General features: G+C 45.6%; 1 protein-coding gene across 5 annotated transcripts in view; it reads left to right on the forward strand.

Moving 5' to 3' along the window:
• Positions 1 to 13,209, forward strand: part of METTL15 (methyltransferase 15, mitochondrial 12S rRNA N4-cytidine) — a 203,283-nt gene that overhangs the window by 30,363 nt on the left and 159,711 nt on the right. Inside the window, exons 1-2 of one of the 5 annotated variants that reach the window (XM_083164226.1) lie at positions 2,501 to 2,577; positions 11,322 to 11,454. The exons of 2 other annotated variants lie outside the window; for them this stretch is intronic. Coding sequence is in view for 1 of the 3 variants with exons in the window: in XM_083164224.1 (XP_083020350.1) it covers positions 2,629 to 2,633 (5 nt within the window). In the remaining 2 variants the exon portion in view is untranslated. Of the gene's footprint in view, positions 1 to 2,451; positions 2,634 to 11,321; positions 11,455 to 13,209 lie in introns of those variants that run through there. 2 more of the 5 variants (XM_083164225.1, XM_083164224.1) reach the window with 2 other exon arrangements.

The raw sequence follows: 13,209 nt of genomic DNA on the forward strand, positions 1-13,209 counted from the left end.
GTCAACATATCTTAGGTCGACATTGACAGATGGTCGACACAAGCTTAAGGTGGACATGGTCATGAGTTTTTCACGTTTTTTGTTCTTAAAAAGGTGGTTTTTCATACTTTACTATCCAAGTGGGCATAGAGTGAGAATATACATGCCCGAAGCTTGGCGAGGGGAAGTGGTACACTTATACGGTGTTCATGTCGACATAGACACCAAAAAAGTGAAAATCTTATTCAAGTTGACCATGACAATGTCGACCTTAAGATTGTGTCAACCTTCTGTCAGTGTCAGCCTAGGGTATGTTGACCAATCTTAGGTGTCAACATAGACATTGTCTACCATCTGTTCCGTAACCACGTGTGTAGTCATCTTAAGAAATGGCCCCAAAGTTGAAAGCACTATTAATAATATCAGGGCTCTTTTTATGGAGCATTGGAGGCCGTACGGGGCAAGGGAAACCTTGGAAACATTACACTGTTGTCTCTGGCCCCTTCTTCCATAACTCATACCTCCCAACTTCTTGGAAACAGGATGCGGGACCGTCGCGCACCATAGACGCGCCCGCAGCGAAAATGGGGTGTGGTCTATGCAAATGAGGGGTGTGTCATATGCAAGCAATGTCTCCGTCGGGCCCCCCTTTTCATCCTCTGCAACGCTGAAAAACGGGATGGTCCCTGGAAAGTCGAGACTGTTGGGAGGTATGATAATTTACTTGTCTGAAGCCAATGTTGCAACCGGCTGCTACCATTTTATTGGGATATAAAAACTTGGTACTTGTTTCCTAGCACGGCACCTGCGATAAAGATTGTATCCATCAGGTCCTAAAAAATCGCGTCCATCGCATGCAACCAAATCGCATGCGATGCGATCGACACATTCAATGCGATTTTTAAATTGGAACCAATGTAATATGGTACCTGAGACCTGATTTTACATTGGGCCCAATGTTAAATGCCCTCCAGACCCCAATTTTCATTGTATACCCACCCTGATGGGTCAAATGCCCCCCCATTGTTAATGCCACCCCACGATCAACGCCAACCCGAAGCGTGGCGAGCGCAGGGAGCCGGCGAGGGGCGGCGGTACGCGTCCTCTGACATTTTCATATCACCACTATCCACGTCGGCGAGGAGTTGACTTTATATAGTGTGGCGAGCGCAGCGAGCCACCGAGCCCGAAGCGTGGCGAGCGCAGCGAGCCCCGCGAGGGGCCGCACATTACTTCACAGGTATTACGCATCTGCTCGCCTCGCTGCGCTCGCCACACTATATAAAATCAACTCCACGCCGACGTGGATAGTGGGGGTATGAAAAGGTTGGAGGACGCGTACCACCGCCCCTCGCGGGCTCGCTGCACTCGCCACGCTTCGGGTTGGCGTTCATCGTGGGGTGGCGTTAACAATGGGGGGGGGGGGGGCATTTCACATGTAAAATACCCATAAGGGTTGGTATACAATGAAAAATCGGGTCCATTGGCCCATTGGCCCATTTAACATTGTTCCCTATGTAAAATCGCATCCATCGCATCGGTCGCATCGCATGCCTTAACTTAAGGCATGCGATGGACGTGATTTTTTAATTGTCGGGGAAAAGGCTAAAAATAGCCCTGAAAGTGCGTTAGTCGCGTCCATCGCATACCGTAAGTTAAGGTATGCGATCACCTACGACGGGCGCCATGCTAGGACACAAGTACCAAAAACTGTGTAGTTCCTTCTTGTATCTTGGGGTAAATTTGCTAAGGTTCTATTGAAGATGGAATGTTGCACATAGCAACCAACCAGTTTCTAATTATTTATGTAGCACCTTCTAGAAGATAATAGAAAGAATCTGATTTGTTGCTATGGGCAACATCGTATCCTCAACAAAATTTCCATCTTAGTAATGATGTCTATTGCTACTGACGCCGGCAATTATGAATGTGCAGTGCTTGCTCCTAGGCAAGATCACAGGGAGATGCGCTGTGGGCGGGGCATCACCATCCACATGTACTTCTATACTGTCATTGTAAAACTAATGCTTCCGTCCTACCCTGTCGACATTAGCCATGTCGACCTATTTCAGATGTCAACCTAAGGACTGTCAAGCTTCAGTGGTCGACTCAATGCATGTCAACATAAATAGAGCAGACCCAATGACCGTGTCTCGTGATATTACAGTACTAACGGAGCTCCAGGAAAAATGTCTGCTCCAGCGAGGGAAAAATATCAATTTAATGACATTTCTTTTCTAACGTGATATAGTTTTTAAGCCAGAAAACAAACTTTTATTTTCTTAATTGTAAGAATGCCTTTCCCTCCCATGATATACCAGCTCTGTGCTGGAGGAAGGGAAGCATTTTATATATGTGGCCCCAGCATTCCGTTAACACAACTAATCATAGGTTAAAAGAATGCTGTCAGTAGTTGCCTTGACATCAAGCACACGCCGTCAGTCTCCTACTCGGAACTGCATGTGCGGGCACTTGTTGTGTAGAGACTGTATAACAGTGAGCACCCTGCACTCAGCTACTTCCGGTCTGTCCAGGTGCTGCGGACAGAACAGTAACATTGGAGGCTACACTGTATCCTGCGGCGGCCAGTGTGTGATAGTAAGTCGGTGCCTATTCTCGGCAGCACAGCCCACCAGCCCAACTCTTTAAATGCTGTTAGTATACTTTAGTACATAACAGTCAGCACTGTAATCGTCACATGCATATTAGGAATTGAGGGGTATTTGTACTAAGCCTTGGAGTGAGAGATAATGTACCAACCAATCAGCTCCTAGCTGTCATTTTTTTCAAACACAGCAAGAGCGGATTGGTTGGTACTTTATCACTCTCCAGCTTCTGCATTGACCCGGTAATTTGAAATGTTTTACAAATGGGTCAGACAGCCTTAACCCCTTGCACACTGCATATCTTAAATGGTATATTCCCAGTTAAAGTGCGGTCTGAAAGGGGTATTACCCAGGGTTGCCAACCCTCCCGGAATGGCCGGGAGGGTCCCGGAAATCGGGTCCCCCTCCCGGCCCCCCGGAAAGGGGGGCAACCCTCCCGCATATTCCCCTATCACCCGCGAACCCCCACCTGGCGGGGGGGTCCGCGGGTCAAATGAGGCGATCGCGTCATTTTAGCCCCGCCCCCCGCAGTGCAATGACTGAAATACCGACATTGCACTGCGGGGGGCGGGGCTAAAATGGCGTGTTTGCTGTAGCCACGCCCCCGATAGTGCAGCCCGCACGTGGCTCCACCCCCGAACCGCCCTTTCCCCTCCCGGTGATGACCCCGCCCCCCTACTTCAGTGGCTGACTGGCTGCCCTCTCCCGGAGAGTCGGCAACTATGGTATTACCGTTTCAATGTCGTTTTGTCCCATCACGTTACACAGGGACACTGAAGGGGGTAGGACCCTGCTTTTAAAACGGTTTTCTTCAACCGGTAAATTCAAAATGGACCTTTCACACCGCACGTATTACCGTTTTGAAACGGTAAAAAAATTGGTATTTTACCCGGTAATAAGTGCGGTCTGAAAGGGGTATAAATGTGTAGCACTGGAGCTTGATTGGTAGATCTCAGTGCAAAATAGGGATGGCCATCGGCACAGATGCCATCGATGGCGATACTGCAACCGGCCATTTTTTCTTTGACTGACAGGCCCGTGCGCCAATCAGAACATGGGGGCGGGGCTTCATGGGTGTGTTACGCTTCGTGTCCGATGCTTTGAAAAAACAAAAACTAAACATTGGTTTTGCTGTGCCATCGATGGAGGGAAACCATATGGTTCTCCCCCATCGATGGCAAATGCATTTGACATCGTCCATAAACCATCGATGATTTAGAATCATCGATGGTCAATGGCATCCCTAGTGCATAGCAGCTGTATCACCCCCTCCCTCTGCTGCAGGCAGGTGTAGTGCACCTAGAGAGCTGGTTGCAGCTTCAGTGGTTGAAACATGGGGAACCAGGAACAGCGGCTAGAAGTGCCTGCAGGAAAACTGGTACAGGCAGAGACCCCCAGAGCAGCTCATTTCAGCTGGCAGGGGAGAGTACTGGGTAAGAGCTGGCTAGCAGGGTATGGGCTGCTCTCAATGAGTTGGGGAAGTGTTGCTGTCAGTGAGTTGGGGAAGTGTTGCTGTCAGTGAGTTGGGGAAGTGTTGCTGTCAGTGAGTTGGGGAAGTGTTGCTGTCAGTGAGTCGGGGAAGTGTTGCTGTCAGTGAGTTGGGGAAGTGTTGCTGTCAGTGAGTCGGGGAATTGTTGCTGTCAGTGAGTCTGGGAATTGTTGCTGTCAGTGAGTCGGGGAAGTGTTGCTGTCAGTAGTTTGTCTTGGAGTGATGCTGTTCTCTGGAAACTGCTGACTTTGAGAAATAATGCATAGTCATGTGATCTAATGTTTTCAATCATGTTAGTGGGTATATGTCATTGTAGCATGCTTATAGTATTACATATTTACTCTTGTTGTAATGCCAGAGAGCAATATTGACAAAAGTACATATAAAACAAATTGTGTCTTGCAATACAGTGAGTAGTAATCCTTTACCATTCTACAATACTGTCATGTATGTACAGTTGCTTTCATTCTGATTGTGTATACATTACTGTACCCGCTTCCTGCCTGTATGATAATGTACCAGTATAATAATCAGAGACATTAGGGAGCAGAGGCAGGATGGAAATGTGTTACATGCATCGTCCTGGGACATGGTTGGGAAATCTCTGGATGTCTGTCTGGAATCTGATGTTTCTGCTTCCAATTTTTTTTTTGGGGGGGGGAGGGGCTGTCCTTTCTTCTTTTCTAAGTAAGAGTGCATTATAGTCCCACTTTTCACCAGAGATGCAATCTACGACATTGCAATATTACCAACAATGCATGCTGTGACACATACGATTCCCAAATGATTAGGATGCTAGCATTCAAAGGATCAACCTCGGCATCCTGATTCTGAGAAACCTGACAGGGGCCCCATAGCGCCTTAACCCTGTCCCTCCATGGTATTGTATAGTGCAGGAGGAGTGGGCAACTGGCCGGCCACATGCGGCCCGTGAACAGCTCCTGACTAGCCCGCCGCTGCTGTGTGTGTGCGCACGGCATAGTCCTGTGTAGCCGATGCTCAACCTGTGTGTAGCAGGTGCCAGGTCCGGCGCATACGCGGAAGCCTGCAGGACTACACCGTGGGCACACACAGCTGCCATCGGACACACATACATCATGGCCGAGCCGTCCGCCCCCCACATGTCTCTACAGCCACAGGGCCGCCACAGAGGATGGGTGAGTCGCCGTGCATGGGTCTGCAATCAGCGCCATTTTTCATGGCAGGTGTTTGGAATATCAAAAGAGGGGCAGGTGTGTGAAATAACTAAGGGGGACCTGGTGTGTGGAAATAGGAGGGACATGGAATATGTGAATTTTTACTTCTTCAGTGTGTAATTTCACTCATTCCGTGTGGCATAATGTGACTTTTGGCTCAATCTGTGCGGCATAGTATGTAAGGGGAAGTATAAGGGGCCTACTATTTTTTTGCATGATGCGTAAAAGGGGTATATGGTGTGCTACAATACACACCCCCTATTTCTGGAGTGCGACCCTCGGATATCTGCTGAAAGTATTAAATGGCCCTGGTAGAGTGGATCGACGCTGTCTAGATTGACCATGTTATCGTCGAACCCCTCTATTTAGACATCTAAAGACAGAAATTAGACCCCAGCATTAGAGGGACGGAAGCGTGGTTGTGGTCACATGGTCGACATTGTTTTTTTGGTGCCAAATGTCGCAGGGATCCTACATGACACGTATACAGCGTGTCTTAAAGTATACAGTGAAGAATAATACACTATGGCTTAACCCATTAAGTGCCAACATCTCTTTGAGAGATGTTCAAAATATCTGCTAAAAATGGTCCAGCGTCGTTCACATTTGTTATATAAATTCAAATAAAAAGTGTATCATTTTTTTTTTTATTTCCTATATAAGGAAAACATTATGGGTCATTATGATAAAAAAAACTTCTTTGCTTGATCATTTTCTTTTTACACCTATTATGACAAGTTTACTTGGGCACTCAGAGCTTTTTTTCCCCTTTAGTATCCTTATAATGTGACTGCACTTTTCAATCCTAAATCCATATTTTTTTTTCTTATTTTTTTGCTATAATTATTAGGTAATTTTTTTATTTAACCAGAGGGAACTGCAATCTCTCTGTTGCTATTAGTGATAAATCACCACTGTCAAGTATAATTACACTTGCATCTGAAGTGGTGGCAGGCAGGGAATATCTGACCAATTGCGGGTGAGACATTGTCCAAATATTTTATTATTTGTTGCATTAATTAGCAGACTAGCCCTGATATCTCTACAGAGCGGTGTGCAGCTACCACGTGACCGATACATAATTACACATTTGTTAAACATCTAACACCAGCAGACGACTGCAGTAAAAACCTTTAGGTGTGTACCCAGCTTTAGCCAATGAAACTATCAGTATGTTTTTTTTGCAGGTTAGCCATGGGAAAGCCACACAAAGTTAAAATTACCTCCGTGGTTCTCAACTTCAGTTCTAAAATACCTTAACAAGTCATGTTTTCAACATTACCTGTTTGAAATACATGAGGAATTGATCTAGTGTTTCCCGACTTTGGTCTTCATGGACCTCTCTCACTCCATGTTTCCTAGATGACCTAGTTGGTGCACAGAAGTAGTCATTACTAATGCTGGCCACACACCAGACCAACCATCCAACTAGTTGGTTGGTTGGACTGAAAATCTGGTACTGTATGGGGGCAAATGCCAATAAGCAATTTCCTCACAAACTCAGGAGAATGGACAAAATCATTCAGTGAAAATGTCTACATCAAATAGGTCCAACTACAGTACATTGTCTGAGTGACAGTTGTTGTCCATTTTCCGATTTGGGAAACAAATGACTTAATTACAAATTACATTTGCTCCAATCCTCCGGTCCCAGGTTTTTATTCCATTGGTTGGAGGAAAGTTGGTCTGATGTGTGGCCAGCAGAATATCCACACATGGTGCTAATTATTGTATTTGTGACACTGAGGGCATCTATATAACTAGGGCCTGATTAAGGGTTCCAGGCACCATAGGCTATTAGTGTTGGCCGCCTCCCTCATAATTTTTTTTAGCTCCTATTCAGTCTAAAATCTGTAACAGGCTCCGGCCTCCGCTTCATTCATAATGCCACTTACCGCTCTAGCAGTGCTGGCAACGGCTGCAGTGGCATCAATCACAGCCTCAGAATCACCTTTTCCCAGCGTCATTGCCTCAGTTATGTCGGCAATCCAACCAGGCATTGCTGTTCCCACAGATCCCCAGGGAAGAGCTCACGAGACCTTTCTTGTCACCAGTAAGTGCTCCCATCCCAGCGCAATCTATTGTGCCCTCCCCCAGGACCCAGCGCTCCAGGCTGCAGCCCACTTATCTTATTGGTTAATCAGGCCCTGTGTATAACATGGAGAATAATTGTTAGCAGTGGTCAGACCAGGCAGTTCTATCAGGTGAGAATACTAAACAGCCAGCAGTATAGAGAACTTCAAAACTTGTCATAACACAAAATAATGAAACTGGGTAATTGGTTTGCTGCAGTAGTGGGTGTGAGGTGAAGCAATACCAATGCTGTTTGCTTTGTTAATGAACGGAAGTTTGGTGTTAGAGCTTGAGATATGGGGGTGGCATATGCAGCAACGAGCACAGCAGCTGATAGTTCCCACTTTATATCCCCCATGTACTTCCAAACTTAGCTGTCAATTGGTCTGTGTGCTGAGTTACTGCACTGCAGACCTTTCAAGGCCCCCATACACTAGGCCAATTAACCTACAGTTTGGGCTCTTTTTACTGTGAGTGGGGTGATCAGTCACAGGAAAAGATCCCAAACTGCAGGTGAATGACAGCAGGCCCGATGCACGGTCCTGTGTGTGTGTCACACAGGAGCCTGCGAGTTGCACCGGCTGCACAAGCAATCTTTTGGATAGCTTGTGCAGCTGGGCAGGGTTTGTTGGGATTATATGCGATGTATCACATGTTAGAGGACCGCATATAAGCAGAAACACGCAGCACTCTGGAAATAGGGGGTTATTCTAGTTCACTCTTTCTGACAAAATCCTTCTTAGATGGACAAAACCATGTGCACTGCAGGTGGGGCAGATGTAACGTGTGCAGAGAGAATTAGATTTGGGTGGGGTTTTACTTCAAAGTAAGATCTATATTGCAGTGTAAAAATAAAGCACCCAGTATTTACCCTGCACATCAACAAAATAACTCACCCAAATCTAATTCTCTCTGCACATTTTACATCTCCCCCCCCCCCCCCGCCTGCAGTGCACATGGTTTTGTCCATCTAAGAAGGATTTTGTCAGAAAGAGTGAACTAGAATAAGGCCCATAATGTGTAGAATCCTGCCGGGTGCCTTCCTACGATGTATACAATACTTAGGACAGTGATGGCTAACCTTGACAATCAAGCTGTTGTTGAACTACCCGTCCCAGCATACCCTGCATCAGTTTTGGCATGGCCAAATAGCAAAACTGTAGCAGGGCATGCTGGGATGTGTAGTTCAACAACAGCTGGAGTGTCAAGTTTCCCCACCACTGCTTTAGGAGAATAGGCAGCACTCATGGACTTAAAAAAACAAGAAACAAGTAGCTGAACTTCTACATTTTGGTTTTATTCAAAACTGTCATCAGGAAAGATATACAGACAAACAGGCATGACCTATACCTTACATAGAAGAGAATTTAGCACCACGTGTTCAGGTGTCAGATATACGTCACTGCCTACTGGCAGTCCAGGGGCAATGACGTCACACACCTGTCAATCAAAGTGCATGAACAAAAAATAACTGCAATAAAAAAAAGGTCACAAAGGGGAAAGGAAAGAAAACAAAAACTGTCTTCATGATTTGTGCAGCAATCTTATGCCATGGCCATAAAAAAAATTAGCTCCAAAATGATACATACAGCAATTAGATTGAGCGGATACAGCAAACAGGCGCAATATTTCAGCGAGGAATTTGTCACTATGATGCTCGAGGTGAACACCGAAGATCCTAAAAAAAAAAGCGTGTAGTGTGTACGCACCTTAATTCCTAGAATTTCTCTCTCACTTGCATCTATTTAATAAACAGCAGCAATATTAAATAATGACGTGCGCATCATGCTCTGCGACCTGCCAAAAACGTGAATAATTCATGTTCTATAGTACATTTTATATATAATTAAAAGGTGTGACTTTGCTTTACTGCTAGGCAGTGAGTCACGTAGCGCCAGAAAATCCATTCTCCGTCTCATGAATCCATTTGTCTGCTAGTTGCCTTGACGTTCTGTTTGATGCTGGGTAATTGGAGGGCTGATTAATACGGCAACCAGATTGGGAACTTGGAAACTGAAGCCAAGTTTGATTTTTTCGGTTTGCTTACATTTAAATATAATATTTTCAATTTGTGGATTCCTCGTCTAGGATATCGTCTGGCCAGAGACTTTGTGTCAGTTGGCAAATGAAAGTTATTTTTATATGTTAGAGCAGTGATGTATGGTGCTACGGCTTGTACACATTTACGGCTTCTAATCCACAGGTTCTCAAACTCGGACTTCAGGACCCCACGTGGTGCTTGTTTTGCGGGTCTCCTCACAGAATCACATGATATAATTAGCACCACCTGTGGATCTTTTAAAATCGTCTGTCATTAATGAGTGCACCTGTCGGGTGGCCTGGAAAACGTGAACTGTGTGGGGTCCTGAGGACCGAGTTTGAGAAACTCTGTTCTAGACAAATAGTACATAATGAGGAACCATGTAAAGATCAAGAGCTGTGGTTCCCAACCTTTATTCTCTCCCGTACCCCTTGATTAGGCTTTTCATTTATGAGTACTCCTCTTAATTTGAAATATCCACAGTACTTACGAGTGGGGTGTAAGTGAGCGGTTTGCGTATCCTTCTATCAAGGAGTAGCGGAGGAGTAGTCTGGCCACTGGCTGTGTACTGTCTGCGGGGTTCCTGTAACGCCAGCTTACTGTGGTTTATGAAATTCACCAAGTCTGCTATTTTTATGCTTACTATACTGGTCCAGATATTAGTAAATTTTGCTGTGTATTAACATATGCAATTGTGTCCATTATACTCCAATTTCAGTTGATTACCCACCTCCAATTTTAGCATATTATTTGTGGTCCTATATGTATGTGTATAAATGTTAATTATATTCCAATTTTAGTTTATTACCCACCTTATTCTTATAATTTAATTTTTGTCTATATATATAAAGAGCTTTTTACATTCACTCACAGCGTGTCCTCTACTCATTGTGCTTGGTGTGCCCTATATATATTTTTATTCTACTGTATCACATTACCAATTATTCCTACCACAGTTCTGATTGACAGCTGGGTACACTTGGCGATTCCCAACAAGGCTGATATTGTTAACTATATCTGTGGTGCTGTGGAATAATGATGTATTGCATACACACTGACATCGTGAACAATATCGATCAATGACATCACCCACCCCCCTGCTCCATCAATTCAGTCTCTGATGATATTATCAGATTGAGCTGCTTTTACAGACAGTCGTTAATGATGTGTGGAAGCATTGTTAACGATATATTGGGTACACACTGAGTGATTTGCACTATATATCCGTAACGATATATCACGCAGTGTGTATGCAGCTTATCGTTTTTCAAAGGATTTTCTCTCAAAAGTAAAAAGATGGGTTAAATCTGTGGTCCTGAGGACCACAAACAGGCCATGTTTTCCAGATCACCTGGCAAGTGCACCAGTGTAATTTTGACTCTTTCAGAACATACGCTGGCAGAGTTAAATATTGCGCTTGTGATGCTATGAGGAGGATGACATTTTATTTTCGCTGTTTGGGGTCTAGCTTGCGAGGTTGAGAACCTATGGGTTAAATCGGAAGTTCCCTGGGACCCATTAGACAGTAACAATTATTACAGTACCCCAACAAGGGGCTGGGCTGAACAAGAGGCAGAGCCCTGGTGTGGGGGGAGCTCCCCGATGGCTCCCCATATCTGTTAGCCAGTGATCCAGGGAGTCTGAAGTAACTTACAATTCAGCTGATATTTCAGACTCCTTGGATCACTGGCTGGGAGGAGTCAATAGCCTGATGGTCAGCAACATGGAGTCTTGATGGTCGGGATCCTTTTTGGTGTCGTAACCCATAGTTTGAGCACTGCTGGGTTAAATAAGAAGTTCTTAAAGTCGCACCCCAGGACCCCACACAGTACATGTTTTCCAGTCTCCTTATGGAATCACAAGTGCAATAATTAGCTTCATCTGTTGACCTCGTAAACTTTGTAAGTGAGTAATGACTTCACCTGTGCACTTGCTAGGTGACCTCCAAAATGTGACTTGCTCGGAGTCCTGAGGAACACGTTTTAAGGATTCAGTATGCGCGTCCAGCGGTCCAGATATTAGAGATCAGAAGACCGATGGTGGATCCTAATGAACAGAATTCCGCCAATGGTAAGTGTACTTACCCTCTCTAGTGTTCATTCTAGCACCCGCTATCTTTGAAAACCCAATTCCTCTTCCCTGCTTGGGGTGTCGCTGCCTGCTGTGGTGTTTCCAGCACAGGTCTGGTTTGCATATCAGTGCTGATTTACAGACCACACTGTGCTAGAAGCACTACAGCAGACAGCGACACCCCAGGCAGGGAAGAGGAACTGCATGGGTTTTCAAAGATGGCGGGTGCTAGAATGAACACTACTCTCCCCCTTACCCTCTACTCAAGGAGGCTCTGTGAGATGCTATGGCACATTGCAGGGATGACAATGTTTTTATAAAAGAAAAACCCTGGGTCCACGGTGTAGCATGAAAAGGGGTCTTCTGAGCTGGAGTTCAGGTTAAATCCATGCTGAAGAGTACCTATGTATTTACTGGGGTATTATACCAGACAAAATTCAGGGCTTGGAATCTGCTTTTTCCAGGATTTTGGTACCCGGGCTTGACTTGGGTTCAAGCTCCTATACCCCCCTTCATGCTGAGGCTTTGAACTGGGTTAATCCTGGGTTAGCCTCATTCACAGAGAACCAGTGTCCGTCCTGCAAAATATGGTAGTCATCAAAAGTTGACACCACAGGCCTTTTCATTCTTTTGGGCACGAATGGACCCGAAAACACATGGATCGGTGGTGAATTTGCCAATCCACGTGGTTTTTGAACGTGCCGGATTTTTATACCAGTGAAACAATTGAATAGGGTGCATTCAATTCACCCTAAAACAGACGAAAATTGCTGATTTTCCTCTGCCTCCCCCATGGCAGCCATGACCTTTTGCGTTCCTTCCCTCTGGGTAGTGCTTCGGAAAAGAAAGAAAAACACCAGCCCCTATAAGAAGGTACCTCCTCCTGTCTCCAGTGTCTTTTTTCCTTTTCCGGGTATTGTATATTGCTTACCCTGTGAAGATCTGTCAGGTGTCCTCTGCCGCAGCTTTTGGCTTCCCAGCAGGAGGTGAGGATATGGCCCTCTGGAGGCTGGAGTGGTCTCCGTGCTGCATGTGGACCCCAGGGGGGCAGCTAAGGCGGTGGCATCCACAGGCATGTGTGCAATGGTGGCGCAGGAGAGAGTTCTGCCGCAGCATGCCTTTGCCTGCGTTCATCTGTGGAAGGAGCGGGCGGATGTCATCGGTGGTGCACGACGCTGGTGCATAAACACTTCCAGCCAAGGAGGGCGTCTGAGCCTCAGTACTGCTTGGCGTGGATCTGCTGGAGGCAGCAGCGGTGGCTAGCGGACGGACGCCGGAAGCAGCACTGGGCATCAGGAGTCGGACTGCAGATCATGGACGTTGAGCAGATATGTTTCTCCACTATTTTACCAACGCTGGTTTGGTCTGGTTGTTCATATTTCAGTCTGCTATGTACAGGATTGGTCTGGAGGCATCCAGGGTACATTAGTCAACAGTGTCTGTGGCTGGATTCTGACAGGATAGGCCAGGTAATAACCAGGGGGTGTTTTTTTTTCTGGTTTTATATGTCACTGGATGGATTCTTATGGATATGTGTATGTTTTTATCAGTGGGTACCGCCGATACAATGGAGGAGGAAAATTTTTGTTAGGTGGTGGTTTTTTTCTCACTATTAAGTTGTTTTTATTTTGGACACAATTTTTTTTAAATTTTTTTTTTTTTTTTGCTACATTGTGTAGGTCAGAGAACAGCAAGGACAAGGTTCTTAAAGCCAAGCAAAAGAGGGCTCATATGGCTAAATGTACTATATCAGGG

This window comes from Crinia signifera, chromosome 11 (genome assembly GCF_055691185.1).
Source record: "Crinia signifera chromosome 11, ASM5569118v1, whole genome shotgun sequence".
NCBI lineage: Eukaryota > Metazoa > Chordata > Amphibia > Anura > Myobatrachidae > Crinia > Crinia signifera.